Source organism: Siniperca chuatsi, linkage group LG8 (genome assembly GCF_020085105.1).
Source record: "Siniperca chuatsi isolate FFG_IHB_CAS linkage group LG8, ASM2008510v1, whole genome shotgun sequence".
In the NCBI taxonomy this organism is placed as follows: domain Eukaryota; kingdom Metazoa; phylum Chordata; class Actinopteri; order Centrarchiformes; family Sinipercidae; genus Siniperca; species Siniperca chuatsi.
In genome coordinates this window covers 23,438,260-23,462,657 of record NC_058049.1, presented here as the reverse complement: position 1 = coordinate 23,462,657, position 24,398 = coordinate 23,438,260, and the positions used below count along the sequence as shown (strand labels likewise).

The 24,398-nt window shown below is 39.7% G+C and overlaps 3 protein-coding genes across 5 annotated transcripts; 2 read left to right on the top strand and 1 right to left on the bottom strand.

The window, feature by feature from the left end:
- Positions 1-3,457: 3,457 nt before the first annotated feature.
- Positions 3,458-8,848, bottom strand: commd5 (COMM domain containing 5). The gene is made up of 7 exons (XM_044204335.1): positions 8,707-8,848; positions 8,212-8,372; positions 7,255-7,283; positions 7,083-7,133; positions 6,700-6,795; positions 6,317-6,392; positions 3,458-4,341 (listed from the first exon to the last, which is right to left on the bottom strand). Exons 1-7 carry the CDS (start codon positions 8,825-8,827, stop codon positions 4,240-4,242), a joined length of 636 nt encoding a protein of 211 aa, XP_044060270.1. The 5' UTR covers positions 8,828-8,848; the 3' UTR covers positions 3,458-4,239.
- Positions 8,849-8,940: 92 nt separating this feature from the next.
- On the top strand, positions 8,941-18,451 carry fam199x (family with sequence similarity 199, X-linked). The gene is made up of 8 exons (XM_044204333.1): positions 8,941-9,074; positions 12,010-12,188; positions 12,999-13,218; positions 13,469-13,627; positions 14,228-14,389; positions 14,898-15,081; positions 15,261-15,364; positions 15,772-18,451. The coding sequence occupies exons 2-8, from the start codon at positions 12,022-12,024 to the stop codon at positions 15,943-15,945; spliced, it is 1,170 nt and encodes a 389-aa protein (XP_044060268.1). The 5' UTR covers positions 8,941-9,074; positions 12,010-12,021; the 3' UTR covers positions 15,946-18,451.
- A 3,798-nt stretch (positions 18,452-22,249) lies between these two features.
- Positions 22,250-24,112, top strand: smim19 (small integral membrane protein 19). 3 transcript variants are annotated; one of them, XR_006378798.1, is made up of 4 exons: positions 22,253-22,555; positions 23,005-23,129; positions 23,548-23,667; positions 23,823-24,112. XR_006378798.1 is itself a non-coding variant. In XM_044204336.1 (3 exons), the coding sequence occupies exons 1-3, from the start codon at positions 22,422-22,424 to the stop codon at positions 23,604-23,606; spliced, it is 318 nt and encodes a 105-aa protein (XP_044060271.1). In that variant the 5' UTR covers positions 22,254-22,421; the 3' UTR covers positions 23,607-24,112. The 3 variants fall into 3 exon arrangements, 1 of the variants encoding a protein (XP_044060271.1); XR_006378799.1 differs by lacking the exon at positions 23,823-24,112 and having other exon boundaries at positions 22,250-22,555; positions 23,005-23,225; positions 23,548-23,687; XM_044204336.1 differs by having other exon boundaries at positions 22,254-22,555; positions 23,548-24,112.
- Positions 24,113-24,398: the final 286 nt, after the last annotated feature.

The following is a 24,398-nucleotide window of genomic DNA, read 5'->3' as shown; positions in this document are numbered from 1 at the left end:
ACGCAACGTTTTCAATGCAGCCGTTCAAAAATATGATATGGCACAATAATTAACAAATGGATGTGGGCCTTTAGAGGCATTCCCTTTCTGTTTCTGTTTGATTTGTACAAGAAAAATGGCAAATATGTGACCTGCTACGAGTTGCCTGTTATGTGACAGGTAAAGCAGTTATGTGACAGTCACAAAACTGCTTGACCTATAGTACATTCATATACTAAATGTTATGGCACACAGGCAGCAGTTTGAGTGTGATGTAAGCTTTGAGGACAGTTTACATGGGTTGTCCCATCCAACACCCATGGAGAAATGTCTCTCACCAGAACAGTGAAGTTTAGCCAGTCATTGTTGCATAAAAATGTTTGCATACTGACAAAAACCATGCTGAATGACATCTTACTAAACACGTTAAGAATTGTCTTAAAGTGAGACTGTATCATAGCGTAATTTAAGTGTCACCTATGATGTTAGTACTACTAGTAGTAATACAAAATTCCCAGTAATGAGTACTTTAAAAACTATTACTGGTTGTTTTATTATATATACTGTATGCATCTTGTGAGTATATAAAGTTTATAAGGTGTTCTTGGTGACTGCAAAGACATGGCATGGTGCTTGTAGCAGTATCTAAGTTCACAGTTAAAGCAAGACTATGTAACTATTAAAGGATGAATAACACATTCCTTCGTCCTGCAATAGAAAAGTTGAATTCATTAGCAATGAAACGCATTCTTTCTCAATACAATACACTCAGGTGTTTCACTGCTACATTCTTACTTGGTCTGGGATGACCAGTAGCTTATAGTATGGTATTACGGAGTCTGTTTTTTTTACTTCATATCTCTTCTCTACTTGTATGCTACTTTTTAGCATTTGCTTATATCATGACTTTTGGGCACAGTGGCTGGTGTTCAGCAGAAGTTACATAGACTCGCTATAAGGCTAGAAGTAGAAGTCGGTTATGGTTAAGGTCACAGTTTAATTACTCCGGTTTGGGGATTGTCTTTAAAATTGCTCTGATACTAGACTACATGGTATTATTAGCATTACCTGAAGTAGTATATCGTGCAACCTCAAAATAAAATCTGTTTCCTGACAGGCTGTGCTGTGTGTGTGAGTGAGTGGGGATTATAGGCTAGTCAGTTGATCAGTGTCCGTGTCGGTAGTAGTGGTGCTGGTAATATAGGTCGGCCGGTCTAGCCCGTGAACTCAATCCCACACACAGACACAGACTGACATATACACTGCAGCAGACATAGACAGACTGACACATATGCAAATGAGGACACTCGCAGAGTATTATGCAAGCACACAAACACACACTGACCACACACACTGCAGCCAGAGATCCTCGTGTCCCTTCGCACCTTGAAATTTTGTTATGTATGTATCCAAACAGGCCGACAGCCAGATCTTCTAGCACAGACTGTCTGGACATTGTATACTGAGTTGGGACCAGCAGTTATCCTCAAAGTCACCTCACAGACTATTATACAAGGTCTTAGCTGGAAAGAAAGATGGATATTCATGTGATGGATAACAGGCCTGCGCTTGTGCTTGTCTAAAACACCAGAGGTATCTTATTTCACAGTGAAAATCTCATATTTCAGGGCATTCCTTTAGGAAAAAAATGCATAAAAACATACAGGAATGAAAGGCATGACAGAATCAAGGTCACATGTGACAAAGGTCTTAAACCTTTGTCACATGTGACCTTGATTCAGATGCCATTCACATCTGATTTGGACTTGTGAAAGTCTGAGTTTGAGCTACTGTATGTGCCTAAGGCTTGTATGACCATAAAAATCTCATTTCTGCCACTTCATGAAGTTTTTTTTAATGGTTGTCTAAACAAGCAAAATCAGATTTATGTTGGTCTCTGTTTGGCCAAGCAAGACAAGATCAGGTCTGTTACTTATTAAAATAAAGAACAGATGTTTTGTGTAAACTATAGCCTTATATCTGTATTGAAATACCATTAGATGGTAATTATGGAGGGATGGCAGGCGATAGTAACTGATGATATCATTGAAGATCAAGTGTTCTCTGCTTTCACATCAAAACTCTATACAAAGACAATTCTTGTTTTCTCTTAAAAATGTAACCAAATCATTTACAGATTTAAAATGCTAATAAAATGGTTATTGAGCCTTCAATTTTTTTGTGTGTACATCCTGTTTTTTATCCTCTTTTAGTGCTTTGTGCATCCCCACAAAACAATGAATTTTCTAGGTATTTAACATGTAACAGATTTTAAATGATACTGCACATTTTAATCCTTTTTTTCATTAACACAGTACTACATTTTGTTTCAAATAGATTTTTCTGCCTGAGATGAGCCTCTAAGAAACTCTGCCTTCTTTGGTACAATTGGTAGAACTGGTGCACGCAACCGTTTAACCTAAACTTGCTGGAGTGGTAAACAGACTGCAGGGAGCAACTGAGAGGCTCAAGTGAGGAAACTTAAGTCCCATAATCCTTGGGGTGTGGTCTCCTTAAGTGGACATCTGTGGTCTTATCGATAACTTCCTGATAATGAACAGGATGAATGCCTGAAGCAACACCATGCCCAGCATAATAAGACTAAGGCTGTGTCTAAAATCACTTGCCCATTCACTTCTACCTATATCTCAGTAATAAGTTGAGATTTTGGACACTTAGTAATCATCATCATCATCATCATAGTGCACGCTATAGTAAAAAGGGAGTTTGGACAAATCCACTTTACAGCCGTGCTAGCAGCTCTGTGAGGTTGTATTTAGGCACAGCAGTGCTTTGAAATAAATGATAACATCAGCATGCTAACACTATCCATGATGCTGACATGCTGATGCTAAGCAGGCGTAATCACCATGATCACTGTCTTAGTTTAGCGTCTTCGCATGCTAACATTTGCTAATTGGCGGTACGCATAAAGTTCAGCTGAGGTTGATGGGAATGTCATTAGTTTTGCAGGTATTTGATCTTCAACCAAAGTATAGGACACATAACATTTGACCTGATCACGGCACTATATGAAATGTCAAGTGAACACCAAAGTTATTACAACAGCGGAACATGAATATGTGTACCAAATTTCATGACAAACCATCCAATATCTTTTTGAGACATTTCACCCAATACCACAAATGTCAACCTCATGGTGGCGCTAGAGGAAAAGTCAGGGGATCACCAAAAATGTTCAAAAATTATATGGCAGTGCTAAATTAACCCTTGGGTGTGGGCTTTTAGCTTTCTGTTTCAGTTCATTTACTTACACAATAAATTGTATAAGTCTTGGATCACTGTATGGTTGAAGGTATTGTTGATTAAAAGCTTCATAATATGATTTAACAGCATTCTGTCACTTCTGTTGAGGCTACTTTAGTTGTTTGTGCTGGTGTCAGATGTTGGTGAAAATAGTTAAGCCTTTACAAAGTGCCATATGACACTGTTTAAATCTGAACAAAAGCATCTATTCTTTGCAATCACAGCAATGGACAGATTTTATTAGAGAAATGTGGTTCTACAGGTAAAACTTCTTGATGTTATCATGGAAAACACATACAAAATAACCGAAAAATCATTTTACTTTTTATACAATAGTGCTACAACCCAAATGACAAGTAAATCTTTTGTTCTGTCACTGGTTTGAATTACATGTATAAAAACATGAGTAGAAAAAAAATCACCTTGTTCATTCTTTGACTTGCACATCCCCATGATTCAGAAGCATGCGAACAAAATGATCAGTCTAAAACAACAGACCAGATTACATGACACCAGTTAAAGTGGCCACTTAGTAAGAGAGTGCTGTGATCCTCACTTGACTGCATTTGTATTTTGGCACAATGGAGGCTTTGCAGCTGTTTCAAATCTCCCAACAAGCACTGAACTGGATAATGCTAATATATACAGTTTATAACACAGCAAGAGAAAGAGTGATACAGTCTGAATTTATAGATTTGTTTTTAAGTGTAGGCACAGGAAACTGTCTTGAGTCCTTGTCTTCTTGTCTTCCGTCTGGTCATTAGGTACTGTGGTGCAGCCAGCTGGCTAACTATTCTTATCATTTTGCACTCAACAGTCACATATAGTGGCGCCAACACCATCAAATCATAACATCATGACAGGCAGATTACTATTATCTTTCATAATATCATACTTGAAATGATTCAAATGAGCGGCATTTGGTGCAATTTACAAAATTCTATATACTAAGTAGAAGAGAGTTTTAATTAAATAACAGCCCCGCATGGTAAATCAATTTTGGATTTTGAGAATGCTCCTCCTCTCCAGGTCGTTCATCTCTTTGAGAATCAGAGCCACGTTGTAACGGAGCCCCTGGAATTTAGACACAGGCACCTGAACAAGGAAACAACAATTCACTGACAATGTAAAACAGACAAACTGTCCAGTATCTGAACAACTGCATAGCCAAGGTGGAGCTAAAATGTTGATACACCACAATATTACCATGATGACATACAAAATACTATAGCAGCTATTATTGAAATGTTTGTAAGTAATGGCTGAGAAAATTACATTGTTAAAAGTGCTAACAAAAATTTGACTTCCGGTTTCTGCACACCGTCAGCACTTTGTTTGGTCCCAAACGTTGCAGTTTCACTAAACTTAGTGCTGACAGTGTGCCTGAATTCTAGCTTTCTTTTCCAGGATTTCGTTTTCCTGCACACCTGTCTTCTGGGTGTGCATCTGATGTTTAAAAATGGTCACTAAAAGAGTTCTTGAAAATCTGGAAGACCTTGAATTTTTTAATGATTCATGCCTGAATTTGACCTCTGACCTCCCTACAGGGTGAAGGTGGGCTACTCCCAAAACAATGTATTCTAAACTAATACACATGTATGGGGTTTTATTTATAGCTACTATAATTTCTGTTCCTGTGGTCAAGCTGACTGTGAGTCATCACCTGTTTGTAACCGTACTAGAAAAGATAATAAAAGGCTAATTAAAAGAGAGGTTAAAAAAAGTTCAGCCATCTCTTCTGTTGTCTGCGTTTTGTGATTACAGCAGCATAAACTCTTCAGTCATACTCCGGAACAGATCCTGCGAAGCACATATAAGGTGGACATAAGGTACATCCATCAATAGAATCGGATGTTGTTGCTACTAATCTTCTAATTCTGCTGTAATCTGATTTCATAACCGCTGCACTAGGTACAACGACAGTTGTGGTAGGAGTCCTCCCTCCTGCTTCAGTCCACATCGGTAGCCTACTTTGAAAGCAGCATCTATCCTGCAAATTATAAGGCAGGTATGGAGTATGGCGCCCCCTGTTGAGTAAAGCACCTTGATTCCTTTTGCTGTTGAATTTCTCACTTTGTCTGCTCACTCTTTGTATTGCTTTCTGAATCATTCATCACTAATTGCAATTGTTTCCTATGAGCCCGTTTGTATGCTTACAGCACATATATTTATAATGTATGCTATGAATCTTATAATGCTATATTATAATGGCTGTTACAATACTGTGTTTAATTTAAAGTCACATTCACAAACTGAGGATAAGGAAACTGAACTAATAGGTTTGTATGAACAGACAGAAGACAGAGGGTTCTGGCTGAAAAAAGCTTAATAAAGTGGATGTAATTCAAAGACATTGCTATAATTCTTTTAGAAAAAAGCTAAGAGATAGAACAGTTCTATAGTATCCATTCTATTCTGCTAGCTTTTATTTTTTGCTTTGTAATAAATGTTTTGTTATATTGTCATTGTTGAAACAGATACCCATTAGCCCACTGGCTAAAGACCAACTTCTTTCTACCCACAGGCTGAAGATAAACTGGGAATACACAGTACAGTGCAGAACTAACACTAGCCATGTGGACAAAATAACCATCCATAGGATTTCTCTGGGTTTCTGAAAGACAAATCTTTCACACTAAACCAAGACCTTTATAATGCAATCTGATATCTATTTAAGACCAATTTAAACCCAAGAGTTTGCAAAACCTGAATGTACTGTAGCTGATATTTAGATATATTGTACATCAAGTAAGTATTGCCCAGCACCTGTATCTGGGCGAGGAGAGGGGAAGAAACCCCCCTCCTCTCTTTCAACAACTACTTGTGTCAGTGTTCCTTTCAACACGACACCTTACTCCAGGAAGATAAATCAACTAATGCAAACAGTGATGCTTACCACTGTCCTATGGTTTTCAAATAAGGAATTTAGGCACATTGGTCTATATGCCTTCAGTACTGGTGTCAAAATGGAAGGAATCGACTTAGTAGGTTTTGCATTTATGAACTGGCCACATATATTCAGAATGTAAAATTGCCTGTACAATCAGGAACAAGTCAGTTGTTTAAGTACCTCAAAGCGGTGAATGCTCCCGTCTGATAGTTTCATCTGCATCAGAACAGAAGGCTGCAGGGCTCTGGCTAAAGAGCTGTGGAGACAGACGAGACACACAACGACGTGGATATTACACTAAGTTGGAAATTACATTTCTTTAAGGGATGTGTTGAACATTGCCGCATCTTTTTCTCTAGATTTTCTTTTGATGGACTTTTCTTTAGCAGGTGTCTGCTTTGTCTGTTCAACCATGGTGACCATTAGAGAGTCATAAAACACCTCACATTCTGTAAGATTTTTTTTTTCCGGAAAAGGCTTACCAGACACCAAACAGAAAAGCTTCAATGAGCTGGTTATAGGGTGAAAAACAAGCGCACGTCTTCTCTCCCTCGGCACATTACCTTGTAGAAATGGCAACATCCACTCTCCATTTAAAGTCTTCCACTTTGGGGAGCTGAGGATCGTTCTGGGAGGTCGCTGCCTCTAGAGCTGCACGTCTGCAAATACAAAGACAGGTGTGATGCAGCAATGCCATCCACAGCAGCAGCACTGTTCTGAAATTGATGGACACATCTTAGAGAACTGTCCTCTTGAAGTGAAATAGTACTGAATTTTGACCCCAGTCCTGTGGTGATGAAAACCAACCACAACACTAGTTTAGGTTACAATATGAAAAAGGCATGTATTTATTCATGGTAAAGGGAGCTCTGTGCCTTCACGAGAAGACAAAAACAGAGAGTAAGCGTCTAAAGCTCTAAATTTAAAGGCTGTAAATTCAACATACCGATTGCCAAAAACCACACTGGAGAAATCTGTGATAAAGTCTTCAGGTACCCTAAATGACAAAACATAAGAGAAACAACAAATCCAGCATTTGAGGTTGAAATTGTGTTGCGTATAAGCAGGAGTGATAATGCATCAAAACACTGAGGATGTGATAAAATGATGACCCTTGCCTCAGTTCTCTAAGATCTTCTTTGAAGGCCTAAACAGGGACACAAACAAAACGTTAAGTATTGTTTTATATGGAGATCAAAAATGTTTACATCTTACAATGTGTAATTCCATGCTAATGAAGAGGAAGCAATTAGCACGTTGTGCACTAGATACCCACACCTGTGTGGTGAGAAGAATTCTAATGTGAAAACACCTGTGGGGGTGAACCATGGCCATGTAAGGCCTTTAATAAAACTAATTTACAGCAGACATTTTAGCAGTGTCATACTAATAGTACAGAGTATTTACTATGCACTGTATTGTTATAATATACCTTTTTGCAGTCAGCATACAAAAGAATTAACATACTTTACTGAAATTATACCATATGTATCAATCAAACTGTGACTTTGGAATCGCACTGTCAAACTAGAAAAAAGACAAAAATGTAATACTTGTAATGTAATACTCGTTTGTTTTCTGACATCTTTCTGTAGCTGTCCTACCACCACGTGCAATTTATTTCCATTCTTTTCAGCTCATTTCCAGTATACATACCATGGACACTACTGGACATTTTTACGACATTAGGACATTATATAGTGCATAAATTACACACTAATAGTCCCATGAAATAAATAAATGTGGCATTATGAAATACAAGTCCAATGAAATAAAAACCTAATTATTTATTTACTGAACTATATTGACTCATTTATTTATGTCATAGCCATATTTATTAATTCCATAGGCATATTTATGTATTTATTTATTTATTTAATATTGAATAAAATGGCATTCCATAGTATGCGAGCAAGCACGATACCAGGGTCCTAAAGCTGACACACCTGAATCAAATGCAAATCAAGTACTTTTCCTGTAAGCTGTAGCAAGGTTGACTGCCAAGTTACTGACACAGACTGCTTTTGTGCCAGTATGTTCCAACAATTAGTTTGCAGTGTTTACCACCAGCTTACCTCCTGTTTAAGTAACGATGTGGGGATGCGGACGGCCTCAGAAAGCACTCTGTACATCCCAGCTACGATGTGACCGAGCCTCTCCTGGGGGATGGTGCTGCTCTCTGCTATCGACTTCATCACGTCTCTGCAGTCCTTCCCCTCCAGGGCACTGACCACAGCTGGACAGAGAATAATTCACAACATCATTTAACTCACTTATTTAATGGCTTCAGCTGTATTTGTGCAGACTCTCAGTGGCTGGGTCAGAGCATGCACATTGGGCAGGTCACAAGTCTGCAGATACCGTTATTTGAGCTGTTTTCACACTACTCTTCTATCATAATCTCACAGTAACCCCCCCCATGTCAGTGGCTTGAGCCATGTATTTAAATAGATAGACATGCTACAGACACCTTAACAGGTCCGTAATGAGTGATATTAAATCTTACGATAGCTATTTTAGAGAGACAACAGCTATATCATCTCGCAGACAATTAACTAGTACCTTTTTACCTTTCAGTATTTTTCTGAACATCTCTTGGTCCACATCCTTTAGGTTTTTCGACATTGACTCGATTTCTGGTGGTATCCTGCCTCCCAAAAAGCTGGAGTCCTTTGCATGGCTTGAAGACATGACTCACCATGTACTAATATGCTGTATGCACCAATAACAGATAGCAAAATTAGATATTACAGACGTTTGTGCTGTTTTATATGCTAGTTTTTTTGTTTATGTGACAGCTTCCGCCTTCATGTCACATGACGCTCGCCCCCGGTAGTCGCTCCCGGTAGTCTCGCGGTGACAGCTTTGATCATCCGTAGAAAAGAAAGGATTTGCAAATGGAGGTGGCAGAAATGATCATTATTTGAACGACAAAAAGGTTTGTGTTTTAATGTAGATAGCTTCTTAATTACAACTTTACCAGGTTTATAAGCCGTTCAGAATTGTTATCGTGGGGGGAAATATCAGTTAGGTGTCGTTTTGTGGCTTGGTAAACGCTACGTGGACATTTGGAGCATTAGCAACCAGCTAACGATGTTAGCTTGTGTTGTGTTCCAATCACAGGCTGTTCACCTTTACCAAAGACGATCACGTTTAATGTAAAGAGTTCCCAAACTAATGTAGCTATAGCTACCCTTTTTTAATGTTGGACTCTCATTTTGCCTTGGCCTTTTTTTTGTTTTTCTTCTCTTCGTACGACGGTATGTTTACTGTAAACTTACAGTCAAGCATCTCAGTCTGTTGTCAAGAAAAACAACAATTACGGGAATTGGATGCTTAACGTGGATGACATCTAGTGTCAACAAATCACGTTAACACTAGCAGCTTCTTAAACATCCTTCGTTGGTAAAAACAAAACCATTATCAATAGGTAGCTTAACTAGCTTTGCCCACTAACGTCATTAATGTTACCAACAAAGACGCGATTAGGCAGATGTAATTTAGCTCGAGTAATGTTTCTGCTTGCTGGTATTTGGATGGAAAAAAAAGTTTTGCTTGAGTGAGTGACCGTGTGCGACATTTTTGTAGTATTTTCTTTCTTTTTTTCCCAGATGTATTGTAACAAAGAGGAACAAACCGTGAAAACTTTGTACAAGCAAGATGAGCTAACTAAAGTCATCTTAGCTTTTTCCTTCACTAACGTTATATCTGCAAACATTACAGCGTCACAGTAATATGTTAGTTTTAGCAGTAACTAAGTCATATAACGCATTACTAAAAGGTTTCGGTAATATTATTACATTTACTATGTCACATAAAGCGTTACCACCCGAAATTAAGTGTTTATTGTTTTGTTTTTTTTAAGAATTCATCCACAGTGCGCCACCAGAATAAAATGTCCCCCGAATAATCCTGTTGCCGAAGTTCAATGGCTGAGATGGCTGCGGAGTCAGGCTACGTTTTAGAAATGTGTATACTCCCTTTTCAGTTTATCAAAGAAAAGGACAAGAACATAATAGTTAAGTTCAATCCATGTCTAGGGAAGCCGAGGGAACTCTCCACAGCGAGAAATAGCACAAGTAACCTGACAAATATTTATCCCTATCTCATAATTTATCAGACTTTGATCCTTTGTCTGAATCCTGATCCTGGTCTAGGCTATTTAATTGTTCTATATCAACACAGTATATAAGCTGCTCATTTTAATGCAAAGTGGTAACCACTGCATGTGAATGCATGCATGAATGGAGGAGAGCCTTCATTAGGCTATACAATATCGCCCACCACTGGGTTTTATAACAAACTTTAATAAACTTGAACTTCTGTGCTTTGATTACTCGCTATGAAACAACATTGCCCTCTTCCATTTGTTTTAATGCTTTAGTCGTACTTCTGCAGTTATTTTGGTGAAAGCAAAAGTAGTGTACTCAGTAACTATTACTCTACACAGGCAGTAATATTGTAAAGTAACTTATTACATACAAATGAAAGTAACTAGGAATATGTAATATATTACATTTTGAAAGTAACTTTCCCAACACTGTCTGTAAATTAAGGTGCCACACTGCTCTGATAACAGAATGTTAAAAGCAGTACATTTGGATTTATGATTGAAATTTACCCAGAATGATCAGCAATTTCTGATATCAGACAGAATTGTCAACTCGTTTCACTCCATTTCCATCTTCAGTCTGACATTGCCTCCACTCTGTGGATGTATAAAGAGAACTGGATATAGCGTCGGAGGTGGGGCCCCGTTCATTCCTATGAAAATTGCTCAGTGGCGCATGAAGCCAAAAAAGTTCATCTTCGGCAGAGCTTCCACATCTGTGCGGCCCGTAGAGCAAGCGCACTAGCATTTCCTTTAACCCCGCCTCCCAACAGCGCGGTGCAGTCCAGTCCATGGGGTCTAGTCCCGTGGCTCTGATGAACGTTCATTATGCCTAGGAAAATAACTCTGGATTCAGCTATTAGTGAATTTTACAACTCTTACACAACATGATAATTTAAACAAGGCCTGTTTAAGTGTTCGTACTGGCAAGTTGATGTACCTAAAAAAAAAATTAATAATAATAATTATCCACTGATTTACAGACATCTCTTTCATAATGTAAGTCTATGGGGAAAAGTCGTTTTGGGCCAGTGTGCATCACATGATGGACCTGGAAGTTGTAATTACACGGTTTGGCCACAATGGCTGTGTGGGAAATCGCATTCTAATGTACTGCCTACTACACACTCAATCAGTATGTACTGCGTACTGCCTACTAAATGAACGATTAAGTATGCTATTACCAGCAGACTGCTCACACTGAAGTATACTCAAGCTAGACAGTCATGTCACTGCATCACATGATCGCCATTGCGCAGTCTGAAGAGACACAATGTATGTTGGGGCAGTTGAGTATGTCCAGTAAGATCACGGCGGATACTCAGAAATTCTTGCTAATCTAGAATACATCGGGGCATTTCTTGCGTACACAAAATCCACATACGATGCTGTTGGAATGCACTACATACTCAATTTGACATCATACTTAGTATGAATAGTATATTAGTATGCCTATGCGAATTAGCCTAAAGTTCAAAACATCTGCAGTGTGTCTGTTGTCTAGACTTTGTATCGATACTTTTGTATACAAACAAACCAAATGAAAGGTAAATATCGTGCGGTCACAGTCACGAACACCTGTACAACCCAGTGTGTAGTCCAATACTATACCCTTGCATTCGATACATGCAACCTTTTTGTTAATCTTTTTTTGAGCGTGTCAGATGTGTTAATTTAATTTGGTGGTAATTATTGAGACTGTAGCTGTATTGAAAGGTGCCCTGTTATGTTTGTCTTATCTTTACCTCTGTTTCTGTGTCAGGTACATTTGGCCATGTCTGAATCTCTGTATGAGAAGTTTTTGGCCCCGGAGGAGCCTTTCCCTCTCCTCTCCCAAAGAGCCAACCTCAGTGATGTGGGAACGCTGGACGTCAGTGACTTTGGCTGTCAACTCTCATCTTGTCACAGAACAGATCCTCTACACCGCTTCCACAGTAACAGGCAAGTAGAGAGAGTATGTGTGTGTGTGTGTGTGTTCACAGGTAAACTGACTTTCAGAATATATTTTCAAAGGTTATTTGTAAAAAAAAAAAAAAATCTTTTTCATTGTTTTTGAAATTATTTTTAAATAAGTATCCTAGGGCACAAAAGCTGGACCTGCCTCCAACTGTTGCAGGATGTGCCATTGCAGCTGTTGACAAATGTTAATTTGCTTGTCAAGTTGCACATGTCCTGGATGTCAGTGCCAGTAAAGTCTGTTTAGCACTGTGGCAGTGCACTAGTATTGATGTATTTCACACCATGTTTGTATGTTTGCATTGTCTCACATCCATATCTACGGCACAAGGCCAGTAGTGACACATGTTTTGCAATTGCTGATCAAATAAAATATACAAAACACAGGCTTCCACATAAACCAAAAACTCCACCATACCTCTTGCCACTATAAAAAGGGTAACGGTCTGTGGTCTGCTCAGATTACAGCCTGAAACTGTGCATAATATTGCTATTGTCACATGGCACTGAAAATTTCTGCCATTAGAAAATGCGAAAGAGCAGCATTTAATTCTCTTAATTTGAAGGCTTAGAAAAACCTAGGTGAAACCAATGACTCCTGCTTTTATATTTTTTGTATATCTCCTGTAAAGATTTGTTGACATTTGTAATATGAAAGAGAGAGGAATTTAGATAGTTGAAATGTAAAGCCTTATCTCGTGTGCACACAACTTGGTCTCAGGAAAAGCATCCAAAGAATTTCCAGAAATTACTCATAGAATACACCTTGACGTTCACTCACTGTTCTCCTCCCAGGTGGAACCTTACTTCCTGTGGAACCAGTGTAGCCAGCTCAGAGTGCAGCGAGGAGCTCTTCTCCTCTGTGTCTGTGGGGGATCAGGACGACTGTTACTCCCTTCTGGATGACCAAGAACTAACATCTCTGGACCTGTTTCCAGAGGGCAGTGTTTGCAGCGACGTCTCCTCCTCTATCAGCACCTACTGGGACTGGTCCGACAGCGAGTTTGAGTGGCAGGTTGGTTGTTAGCTGGCCTGTTATCTAACCTAGAAGTGATTTTTAAAAACTCTAATGGTTTTTAAAAATCACAGGGTGCTTTAGGAAGGAAGTCATGATAACTTAGTTGCATTATTTGTTTGCATCAAACACATGGGATGTGGATGTTACAGTGATTAGCTGCTAGTTTGTTCATTCCAAATAATCTGTCCTCCTTTTGTTGTTTTCTCTGCTCCTCATTGTTTGTCTGTGTTACTCCTGTCCTCCCCAGTTGCCAGGAAGTGACATTGCCAGCGGCAGTGATGTCCTTTCTGACATCATCCCGAGTGTGCCAAGTTCACCCTGTCTGTTTTCCAAGAGGAAGCCTAAGCCCCACCCCCATCGCAACCTGGATGAGTTACCATGGAGTGCCATGACCAACGATGAACAAGTAAACAAAGCCAACACACTTTTCTGGATTACAGTATTTTAAATTGGCAACCTCGCTGTCCTATCGGAGTGCTCAGAATTAACAACAGTGAAACAGACAAGCTTGCTGACTCAGCTACTAGTTTATGATATTTGTTTAGCTAAATTGGTGTATGTCAGTGGCGGGTAACCATTAGATTGTGCCGCGGCTTGCATTTCAAATAAATAGGTTCCTCTGTATGCCTTATTTTGTTGGAGCTGAGCTGTCAAGATCAAGACTGGGACGGCCTACAAATCATATTCTCCAGACATAAGGGAACATGCTTATTTGGTACAGACTCTGGCAAAAATAACATCATTTTTATGTTTTTTCCCCCAGTGAAAATTAAATGCAAAAATTACCATTCCCACTAAAATCGTGACTCATATTTCAATCGCAATTTCTGTCAAAATAATTTTATATTTAAAATTTTTTATTCATTTATTTTTTTTTTTTTTGCATATTGTTCAGCCCTGCGCTCAGTTAAACACTTCTTCTCCACATTTAGTGTTCAGTGTAGGCAGAGATGCCAGGACAAAAGGAACAAAACTCCAAACTACATGTCTGTGTTTCCACTTCCAGGTGGAGTACATCGAGTACCTGAGTCGGAAGGTCAGCACAGAGATGGGCCTGAGAGAGCAGCTGGACATCATCAAGATCATCGACCCCTGTGCTCAAATCTCTCCCACAGACAGCGAGTTCATCATAGAGCTCAACTGTCTCACGGACGAGAAACTCAAACAGGTGGGGAGTTAACACTGAAACGCACCACTTTAACAATACAAGTCAACGGAACCAGTCAACGAGGCCGATTTACTTTGACAAAGTATTATTCCTCCCTGTGAAAAGTTTTAAGAGTTGTCGAAGTCTGAGTTTATTTGTAATCCATTTTACACCTGAAATGAAGATGAAGCATAAATATAAATGCATTTTGGTTATTTAAAGCCACTATATGAAAAACTATGTAAAATTTTAATTGTTAATTAGTTCATGTAAGTTAAAATAACTATCACTGTATATCCAACTTTCAGGGAATGGGTAGTTGGATAATTGAATTAACATGGGTCCTGTTGCAGTGCAGAGTTTCAAGGACATATTTAGTTGCCTATTTGATTCAGCTGTTGGTCATTGTTGTGTATTGAAGAGAAGCACTCCTTGCTAGTATATCAGTAAACCAGTGTAATAACGATGGTAACCCAGAGTTATGCAGCACGTGAAAAGTTCTTTTTTTTGGCCTGTGCGATGTCCTCAGGTGCGTAACTACATCAGAGAGCACAGTCCCAGGCAGCGGGCCAGCAGCACCAGAGAGAGCTGGAAGAGGAGCAGCCACAGCAGTGCCAGCACCGGCGGAGTCAGCGGAGCCAGCAGCAGTAACGCCAGCATGGTCAGCTCCTCGAGCTCCTCCACTGGCTCTACAGCCTCCAATTCCGTAGCAGGTAAAACGCTACCTGGTTGGCTAGCAGTTAAGTAGCCGTAATAGTGCCACCACCAGAGGGGCCTGCAGCGATGGGGCAATGACAGCTCAGCTGTCTTGATTGAACAATGACAGGCAGGCACTTTTATTGCTAAAATAATAAGTTGGTTGTAATACGGTTTCAATTTCCTTGTGTTCCAGGTGGCACAGCGTCAGCCTGTAGCGGAAGCAGTGTTGCCAACATTAGCAGAGCTCACAGTGATGGAAACCTTTCCAGTGCTGCAGAACGTATACGAGACTCTAAAGTAAGAAATATGAACACGTGTGTGTGTGTGTGTGTGTGTGTGTGAGAAAATGGAAACAATCGCTGTTTTCCTGGTGGTGGTAATATTATTGTGCTAGACAAATACCATTCCATTTTCATCACTGGGAACATACAGGAAAGGCATTTTTTTGCATCCTCAGTTTTAAACTTTTGAACTTTGAAGAGTACATTTGCCTCTGGACCCTATTATTTCTGATCCTACTCTGCCACATACATGTTGTCTTTACTGTAAATAATCCATTCTAGTTCATTTTTGTTGCATTATGTTACCACAGACTTTTTTTAAGTGACTTTTACCTCACCATTTCACAGAGCCTGTGAGACTAGCCGATTACCTTAATCCTCATCTCATCTCTAACCTCTCTCTCTTTCCATGCTGTCTTTCAGAAACGTTCGAAGCAGCGGAAGCTTCAGCAGAAAGCCCTGCGGAAGCGGCAGCTGAAAGAGCAGCGACAGGCCCGCAAGGAGCGTCTGAGTGGGCTGTTTCTGAACGAGGAGGTGATGTCGCTGCGAGTGACGGAGGAGGACGACCACGGTGACGACCTGGACATACTGATGTGACACCAGTGAATCAATCAGTGCTCCCTCTATGCCTGCTCTCTCACCTCCCAGCCACTACCACAGAGCTTATAGACCGCGCTAGTCCAGATCACTGCATGTGTTCGCTTTGAGTAGGCAAACGTGCTCATGATGCTCATAAAAAAAAGTAATGTTTAATAGCTTGTAGTAGCCTCTAACATAGTTTGACATATTGCTTGCTAATACTAGTATAGTACCGCTAGTGCTAAAACTGATAGTTGCTGCAATCACTACTAAGCTAGCTACAGCAATAATACTGCTAATGCTTCGATACTGACCTCAGTCTAGCCTGCTTATAGCCAGTACAAATGCTGAACCTCGAGCCTCGCAGATACACATAAATATATGCTATTAATGACAGTTATTTCAGCTTAATACAGTTAACAAGAGGATTGCTTAAAGATGCTATAACAGCGTATATCCACTGCTGCTAATACAGCCACCACTGGCAGAAGGAAAGATCAGGCAAGAGAAGCAGAGTTTGTCCACGTTATGCAGACGCTGCTCTGTGCAAAAACCAGGTGATGGCAACAAGTTTTATTTCTTCATAACATACAGGAACAGCTATATGCAAGTTGGCAGTATTTTGACGTTTTCACCCATCAGCCTACACATCCATCCATCCATACTCTACAGGGCTATATCTGCACTGGCCAAACTCTGTTCATCTGCAGCTCTAGTTTAAACTGCAGGAGGTAATGTTACAGCATGAGGCCTACAAAATGGCTTGAGTGCAAAGTATTATCGGTATCAATTTTACCGTGACAGCAGATTTACTGTAAATATGAGTGCCCTCACAGGGACACGTCCGGGGAAAACTACACAAAAATCTTGAAACCTTGCATTCGAACCGACGCAACTTCTCTAAATGTTGAATAATAATCATTTCTCTTATAATGTTAAATGAATGCTTGAAGCCTAATTCAGAGTTGAATTTTAAGGGGAAAATAATTGATACTGCTGAAAATCATCCTCCAAAACTAACAGATACATCCGAAATTAAGAGGTTCCTGATGTGGAAACTGAAGTAAAAGGAAGTGAGCTGGTCTGTCTTTCTATCTGCTGAGTGTTGTGGTCCCATTTCACTCTTAAGGCTTAGAGGGAGCACTGAAACAGTGCATGTTTAAATCGTCACCCACACTGTCCCTGTGTGGTCCAATAACTGACAACTTTGCTGTTTAAAAATAGCTTATGTGTTGTAAATAAATGATAAATAACAGCATATTTACTGCTTGCTTTAAGGTTTTCCTTGGTGATAAAGGTTTGATATAAGTTTTTTCCCCCCTCTATGTATATATATTATGACAAGGTAGTGAACTAATTGGTTGTCATAGCTTAATGCTGTCATTTGCAGTATTTTGAGTCTTATTTTGAAGCATTTAGCTGTTTTGTTACTTGAGTTTGGTCGTCGTCTCAGACATCTTTTGAACTCTGACTTTGTCCTCTTTGTTTCTCTGCCAGCACTCCTACTGTAATTTTCCCTGAGACAGACCGAAATAATCACAGGTTCTCCATCGCTTCTGTTTACATTTTTTGAATCATGAGTTTTTAAGCATTTGAGCGTTGGTAAAGTCCTACAAGAAGTTTTTACAGATCACATTGTGTCTGTCCACGTACTGTATGGCTGGTTTGACCTTGCCGCAAAACTTGAGCTTCTTAGGAATGCGCATCTAACATCGAGCCATTAACTCCGCTTTCAGAAGTGTTTATTTTGCTCCATTAAGATATTTAATATCTAACAGCTTTTTGTGGAGTTGTAGCTACCATGCCGTTTTCATATTTGCTAGAAGTAGCAACCTGAGATATTGTTTCTTTTGTTTTTTGTTTTTCTGTCTACCTTTGTAAGAAACACTTTCCCACAGATTCTCAGCTGTAGCGTGATGAACCACTGCAGTTATTGGCTTTACTGTCATTTCTAATACTTTATGTGTACTGAGCTTTAGCTCTTGTCTCTGTCTCATGTATAAAGCTATTAATTACAGCCATTATGTTAAATGCAGCTTTATGTATTCTGTAGTTATGAATTAGTAAAACTCTATTTTGAAAAATAAGATAATTTTGGAAAAAAAAATTAAAAATAAGCCAGTGTGATGCAACAAAGTTATTTGTGTATATAAGGTACCATTTAATTGCTGAACATGAATGATATTTAACTGATTAAATATGGTTTAAAAAAAGGTTTTAGTGTAACCCGATCGTTTTGTCTGGGAAAATTCCCTCAGTGTCATTGTTTGAATTATTTTACACCAGACACCTGTTGAGGTAAAAACATTTAACTGTCAGCTACAATAACAACAGTGTTACATTAGTTCCCTACAGCCCACTGTGGAGCAGTGCTGCCTGCAGTTGTCCCTTGTGTTATCACTGGCTGAAGTGTATTGAATACCAGAGATGCCACATTGGTGCATCAGGCAGGTCTGTGTGCAGTCCACTCAGTGGTTCTGATTCACTGTAAACTTAACAAATAAACTGACGTTGTTGCATCCTATTGTTCTTGTCTATAATGGCCTTTTTCTTCAAGTGTGGAAGTGTTATTCTGTCACATTTACAAGATAGGGCCACAACATTACATAATGAACCTAGAGCTTTTGGGGGTTTGAATAAAAGAAGTGGAAATAAAGATTTTTTTTTTTATTCACATTTATTATGACTTTAATTATTTGTTTCTGCTTATATTTCTTGTCTTCCCCAAGTTTGTAATGTCTAATTCCCTAGGCACTGTTAACTGATATTGTGCAGGTGTCCCTTGGTTGATCATTTGCATCTGAATTAGAATATAAAAGGCACTTCTCCTCAAGCGAGCAAGGAAAAACTCCCAAAATCTCTCCAAAGGGAGACTTAGGAAGAAACCTTGGAAAGGACCACGAAAGAGGGGACCCCCTTCCTGGGCTGTGCCGAGGTGCTCAGTCCAGGCTGACATTTTTTTCGGGAATCCTGTGGGTCACGGGATTTAGGTCGCTATAAACGCTATGCTCTGATATTTTATTGGGGACGGGACAGGAATATAGTTTTTATTAACTCTGTCATGGGATTGGGATGGGACAGGAATGAAGATCCACTCCCCGTGTCACCCGTGTACCTCGCCGTACTGGATGTTTAGCCCCAGTGTGTGCCCCCTGATTGGAATCGTTCCCTGCTTCACCTGGACTCCCATGTGTTTTCATTCCTTACGCCAACGCAGTGCTGCGGGGATCAAAACCCCCGAATGGTCATCACACACGAACGTATGCTGTCGTGGGCCGTCGTCTTCCTCTTCGGGACTCACCTTTGTCTGCCTCGATCGCGAGGAGAAGAGCCTCTTGCATCTTTTCCAGCAGGAGGAGAAGAACTTTTTAAATGTCCACCTCCTGCCTCCTGTGTCATCCCTCTGGAAGCTCACGTGATGAGAGTGCTCCTCCTCCTCCTGCATGCTGTCAGTCTCCTCACACGTCACACACTCCTCTTCAACAAAGTCTTGGACAGCAGAGGGGATGTGTTGCTGTGGCTTGACCTCCACTCTCACTGTCACGGACCTCTGGCCGACTGCATCCGTCCTGGCCTCCACTCTGTGATGGGTGGCCTGCCCCTGCTCCATCACACACTCGTCGATTAGATTAAACGTGCTCAGGACCTTTCTGTTCAGCTCCTCAGTGTCCCGGAGCAAACTCAAATGTTCTTCCTTCCAGGCCTTGACGTTAACGTCCTTTTCAGGGGCCACTGTGTCCCTCCCATTTTGGGCGTCTTTCAGTTGCTGGTTCAGGGACACGTTTAGTTTGAATAGCACCTCATTTTGCTTCATGACTGCCTCCATTTGGTCGTATAACCTTTCATTGATAGCCCAGAGCCACTTATAAACCTCAATGGGCACTGTCCGCTCTAATGAAAACATGTTTTTTGCTTTTATCAGTATGCTAATATCGTAACTATCAGTCTCACTGGGCTAAAATGCCTGTCTGTGTTCTTTGATAAAAACGACGTGTTGTTGCTATGACCTGTGCTCGTTTACTGTCTTTTCTTCCCTGCCACGGCGTGGAACTAAAAGTGCCCTTGATGCGTCATTCCAAACATTACATTCCAAACGTAAAGTGACGTAATGTGCTGCAGCATGTCACGTTCAAGACAAAAACAAGCCACGCAAACATCACGTCTTGTTTAATCTTTAACGATGTATTACACTTTATTAACTTGTCATGATTTTTTTTATGTACAATTTAAATCTAAAAAGTATCGAGTATGAATAGATGAGTAAAGTGGAGAAAAAAGTACAATGCTTCCCTCTGAAATGTAGTATGTAGAAACATAGAGCATAAAATGAAAATACTCAAGTGAAGTACAAGTACCTCAAAATTGTAAGGTACAACACTGAGTAAATGTATTTAGTTACTTTCCACCACTGAACTAGTCAGCGATAGGATAGGCAGTTGATTTAAATTCAGCAAGCATTGAGCTTGACAATTTATTTAGGGGTTTTTTTTGGGGGGGGGGTTCTTAAATCTCGGATCTTTTTAGGTTCCTCAGAACTGTTGAATATGTATAAGCTGCTTAAATCTGGAACTGCCTGACTTGTTCTGGGTTTTACAAAGTTTTAACTCAGTATACCTGCCTGTTGAAACTGACCCCAGGTGACCTAGTAGTTTAGCAGCTACATATTTGAATAAAGCTGCAACTGATTCATTAGGAATCTTCACGTTATTTACTTTTTACCGTTAAGAGATTTTTTTCTTATATGAATCGACGGTCTAAGGATAGAGGTTGTCACCTGTTTGCACGGATTCCCTTTGAGGCAAAGTTGGGATTCAAGCTTGTCATGCTCCAGCAGGGCAGGTATGACCTCAGTGTGTGTAACCTATAACAAAAGTGAGCAACTGTTGCTTTTCCATGCCTCTAGTCAGTTATATTATGAAGTTTATTTATAACTTACAGTTGTGGCCGCTGTTGGAGCCTCTTCGTACCAGAGTCAGTACAAAGACAACATGTGACACTACTCCTAGTGACTTAGCTAAATTATAAGTGTATGGGGGTAGGGACTGAATTAACCATCATGGTGGTTGACATTGTTTTCATTACCATGAAGAAAGAAACAACCATGACTGAATTTAACATTATGTTTTCTTCAAACTACAAACACAAGGGTCTCTGGAGAGTTCTAACTCTCAATAAGAGTATTGCTGGGAAGTCTGCTAATATGCTGATGATGTTACTGTAATTTAGAAACTTAATTTAATAAGTTGAGTGAACTCTCGAGTCAGAAGACCTCAAGTCAGAAGAAAACAATCTGAAGTGGTCTGAAAATAAAAACTAGAAACTTTAAGTGGATTTAACTTGAAATGAATAAAACTCATGTACAGTGTAGCAATCAATAAAGTAGTTTTTGTAATTGTTGTAATTATTGTCCATTTGAAGTTATCTGCAGACAGAATTACTCATGTGAAAATAAGCCAGAATCAGATGTAAATAGAAACAATCTTGATGGTAAGTTATTCAACAGTATGGCTTTTGTATGACAGAATACAAAAGTTACTCATGACACAGGACAGGCATTAATGTCACATTAATACTGGTATGAAGAGGTTTAACTGTCAGGGTAGGATGTCAAACACTAGTCTTGCTGGTGAATTTGAGATCTATCAAGGTTTAGATGCTATAAAAGTATTGTAGCAGTTTGGTTTTTTTCCCCTAATTAGTTATTACAGCCTCTCACTGTATTTAACAGCAATTATAATTTTGCTCTGTTGGTTTTTTTAACATTTGGCCCTTCAGATGAATCAAAGGCTTTCCGCTCTTTATAGTGATTAAATCTTTCACATACCACGATTATACAAATCATATAAAATCTCAAGGAATTCACTATCATAATTCCCTATCAGTTAAGGAAGCCTCTAGAATGAGTGATAAAATGTCTTAAAGTATGCACATATAGGTCCGGTAGATGTATCTCAGTAGCTGGTTGACTGAACTGTCTGAACAGACATCTACTCTTTGGCAAAAACCGCGTTTTAAATGTACAGTTCTCCCGAGAAGCATCCATACACGCACTTTAACACAACATCCTATCTGTAAGTTTGAGTAAGGAAACGTGTTGATAATTTGAGTCAAATTATTTGCTAAGTTATTCACCGATCTCAGTACAGTTGACAAATGTGCATGATAACATTAGCATAGGATTTAGTTTTCATTTTGTATTTTGTTTTATTCACTCATTTCAATGTATTCCATGATCCACGGTGACACTGTAGTCATATAACATGGTTTGTGTTTTCTCACTTTGCGTTGAGCTCTCGGGGCCACCGTAGTGGGGGATACCCGGAAACAGAAAAGACGAAGAAGAAGAAGAAGAAGAGGAAAGCAGATGTGACGTCGTAGTGTTTACACCATTGGTTCACACATTGTTCAGTCGAGTCGCAAGTAAACGCGAGCTAAGAAACTGGATTTAATAGAATTTCCCTTTGTATTCACCCGCAGAGTTTGGGCGTATTTCAATGGGTGCCCACGGGGTTTTGGGGAATGAGCCCGAGTCTATTGACTACTCGGTGCACGAAGCCTGGAATGAGGCCACCAATGTCTACCTGCTGGTTATCCTGGTCAGCTTCTGCCTGCTGATCTACGCCAGAAAGTAAGGACAGTTTTCACTTGCAGTCAACTCTTTACTCTGTCACTTAGCTTGTAATAGGCAGAGGTACAACACAGGCGTGTGGTTCAGTCAGAGAATTCTCCCGTCGCGCCGTCTCTCAAAATATTAGACATTTTAATTCATTTTAAAATATCATAGACTCCGTAGAAAAAGTGCGTATTTTAATGTGTCCTTGGTTACAGGAAATGGACGCACCTCATGTGGCATTACTTTATTAATAATAATATTTTTTTTAGGGTTTTCTGGCTAATTCGGCATTCGTATAATCCTTCAAACATAATGTTTTGATGTCAATTTTATATGATTTGTTTATAACTACTGTCAGAAATAAATGCTGATATTCTGTATAAGCTATATGGCTACAATGTATTAGGGACTATGCATTTTCATAGTCTTTCATTTAAATCTCTCTCTGTTCACTTATAATTTAGAAACAAGAGGAAGATCATGCGTATCTTCTCTCTGCCTCCCACCGTCGGCAGCAGCCCGGAGCCCAACTTCTACGATAGCCTGCAGAAGGTCCGCCTGCGACAGCAGCTGGAGATGTACTCTCTGGGTGAGCCTTAGTGTAAAGAACAACCTGGATCTGCGCTCTTTCCGATCGCACTGACACTCACGGGAGAGAAAATGGGGAGATCAACATGGGGACATGGTATAGTTTTCCCAATTTGGAGACTGTTCTTTTTTTAATGACCACATTTAGCTTCACACATCCATATTAAGGTTTATAATCCAAAATGTATCTTTCATCCTTTCCTACTTTAGAGAAAAAGCACATAATAACGAGTTTTTTTTTTTTTTTGGTTAAACACCAGGTTCATGTAAACACCTCATAACTGACAAGTGTTTCCGATGTTTTAGTTTGATGAGCTAGACCTTGATCAGCCTAACTGGGCACCTGTGGTTGATGTGGACATTCTGGGTAATCTTGAGGTAAATGACATTTTTCGCCTCTCCTCTGTCTTGTCTTTCAGCCAGGAAATTTGAGCAGCAGCAGGGCCAGACAGACAGTGTGCAGCTCTCCATGGAATGAGAGCAGGAGGGATCTCATCCCTTTCTGTCAGAGCAAACACTCCTGCGTCTTCAAGCCCTCTGTACGTGGATAGGAAAGGACTTGGATGGCTGTCATGATCAAAGATCGTTCAAACGCCGCTGCTCCTTTCACGGTTGTTTCTGTTTGGCTTCTCGAATGAGAAGTGTCTTCATGTACCTTCTGTTGTCTCTTCTTCGTCTGTTATGTATGGAATAGGTACAGCTGGATGGATGGAGAAGCCAAGGGCAGTTTGGCATCTTGCAGGTCTGCTGGATGGCATCTAGCAGTGACTCTAATTTGGATTGAGGAATGATAAAGGTGTAACTGCAGCAGATAGACATGCACTGATACTTTCAGTATATTGTGAGATTAAAAAAAACAACAACCATGAAGAGGTTCTTGCACATACAGATCATTCCAATTTAACATACATTCTAGTTGGTTTCCATTTTTTTTTATACTTGTTATTTGTCTTAAATGTGAAAATAAAGGCACATAAACCTAAAGCAAGTGAGTTAGCAAATGTCTTGGTTATCAGTTCTGAGTTAACTCGATTTAAGCAGAATGTTGCTTCATCTGTTTGTTTCTGGAAAGAGATGTTGCTGTTGAACTTTCTGCCACGCTGGCGGCATGGCTCTAGAGATGGCAATATCAGTCCACCACTTTGGTCCAGACAGAGATATCTGAACTACTGGATGAATTACCAAGAAGTTTAGTACAAACAGTCATGGTCCCCTTCAGATGAATTGTATTAAATTCAACAATTCAATGACTTTTCATATAGCGCCACCA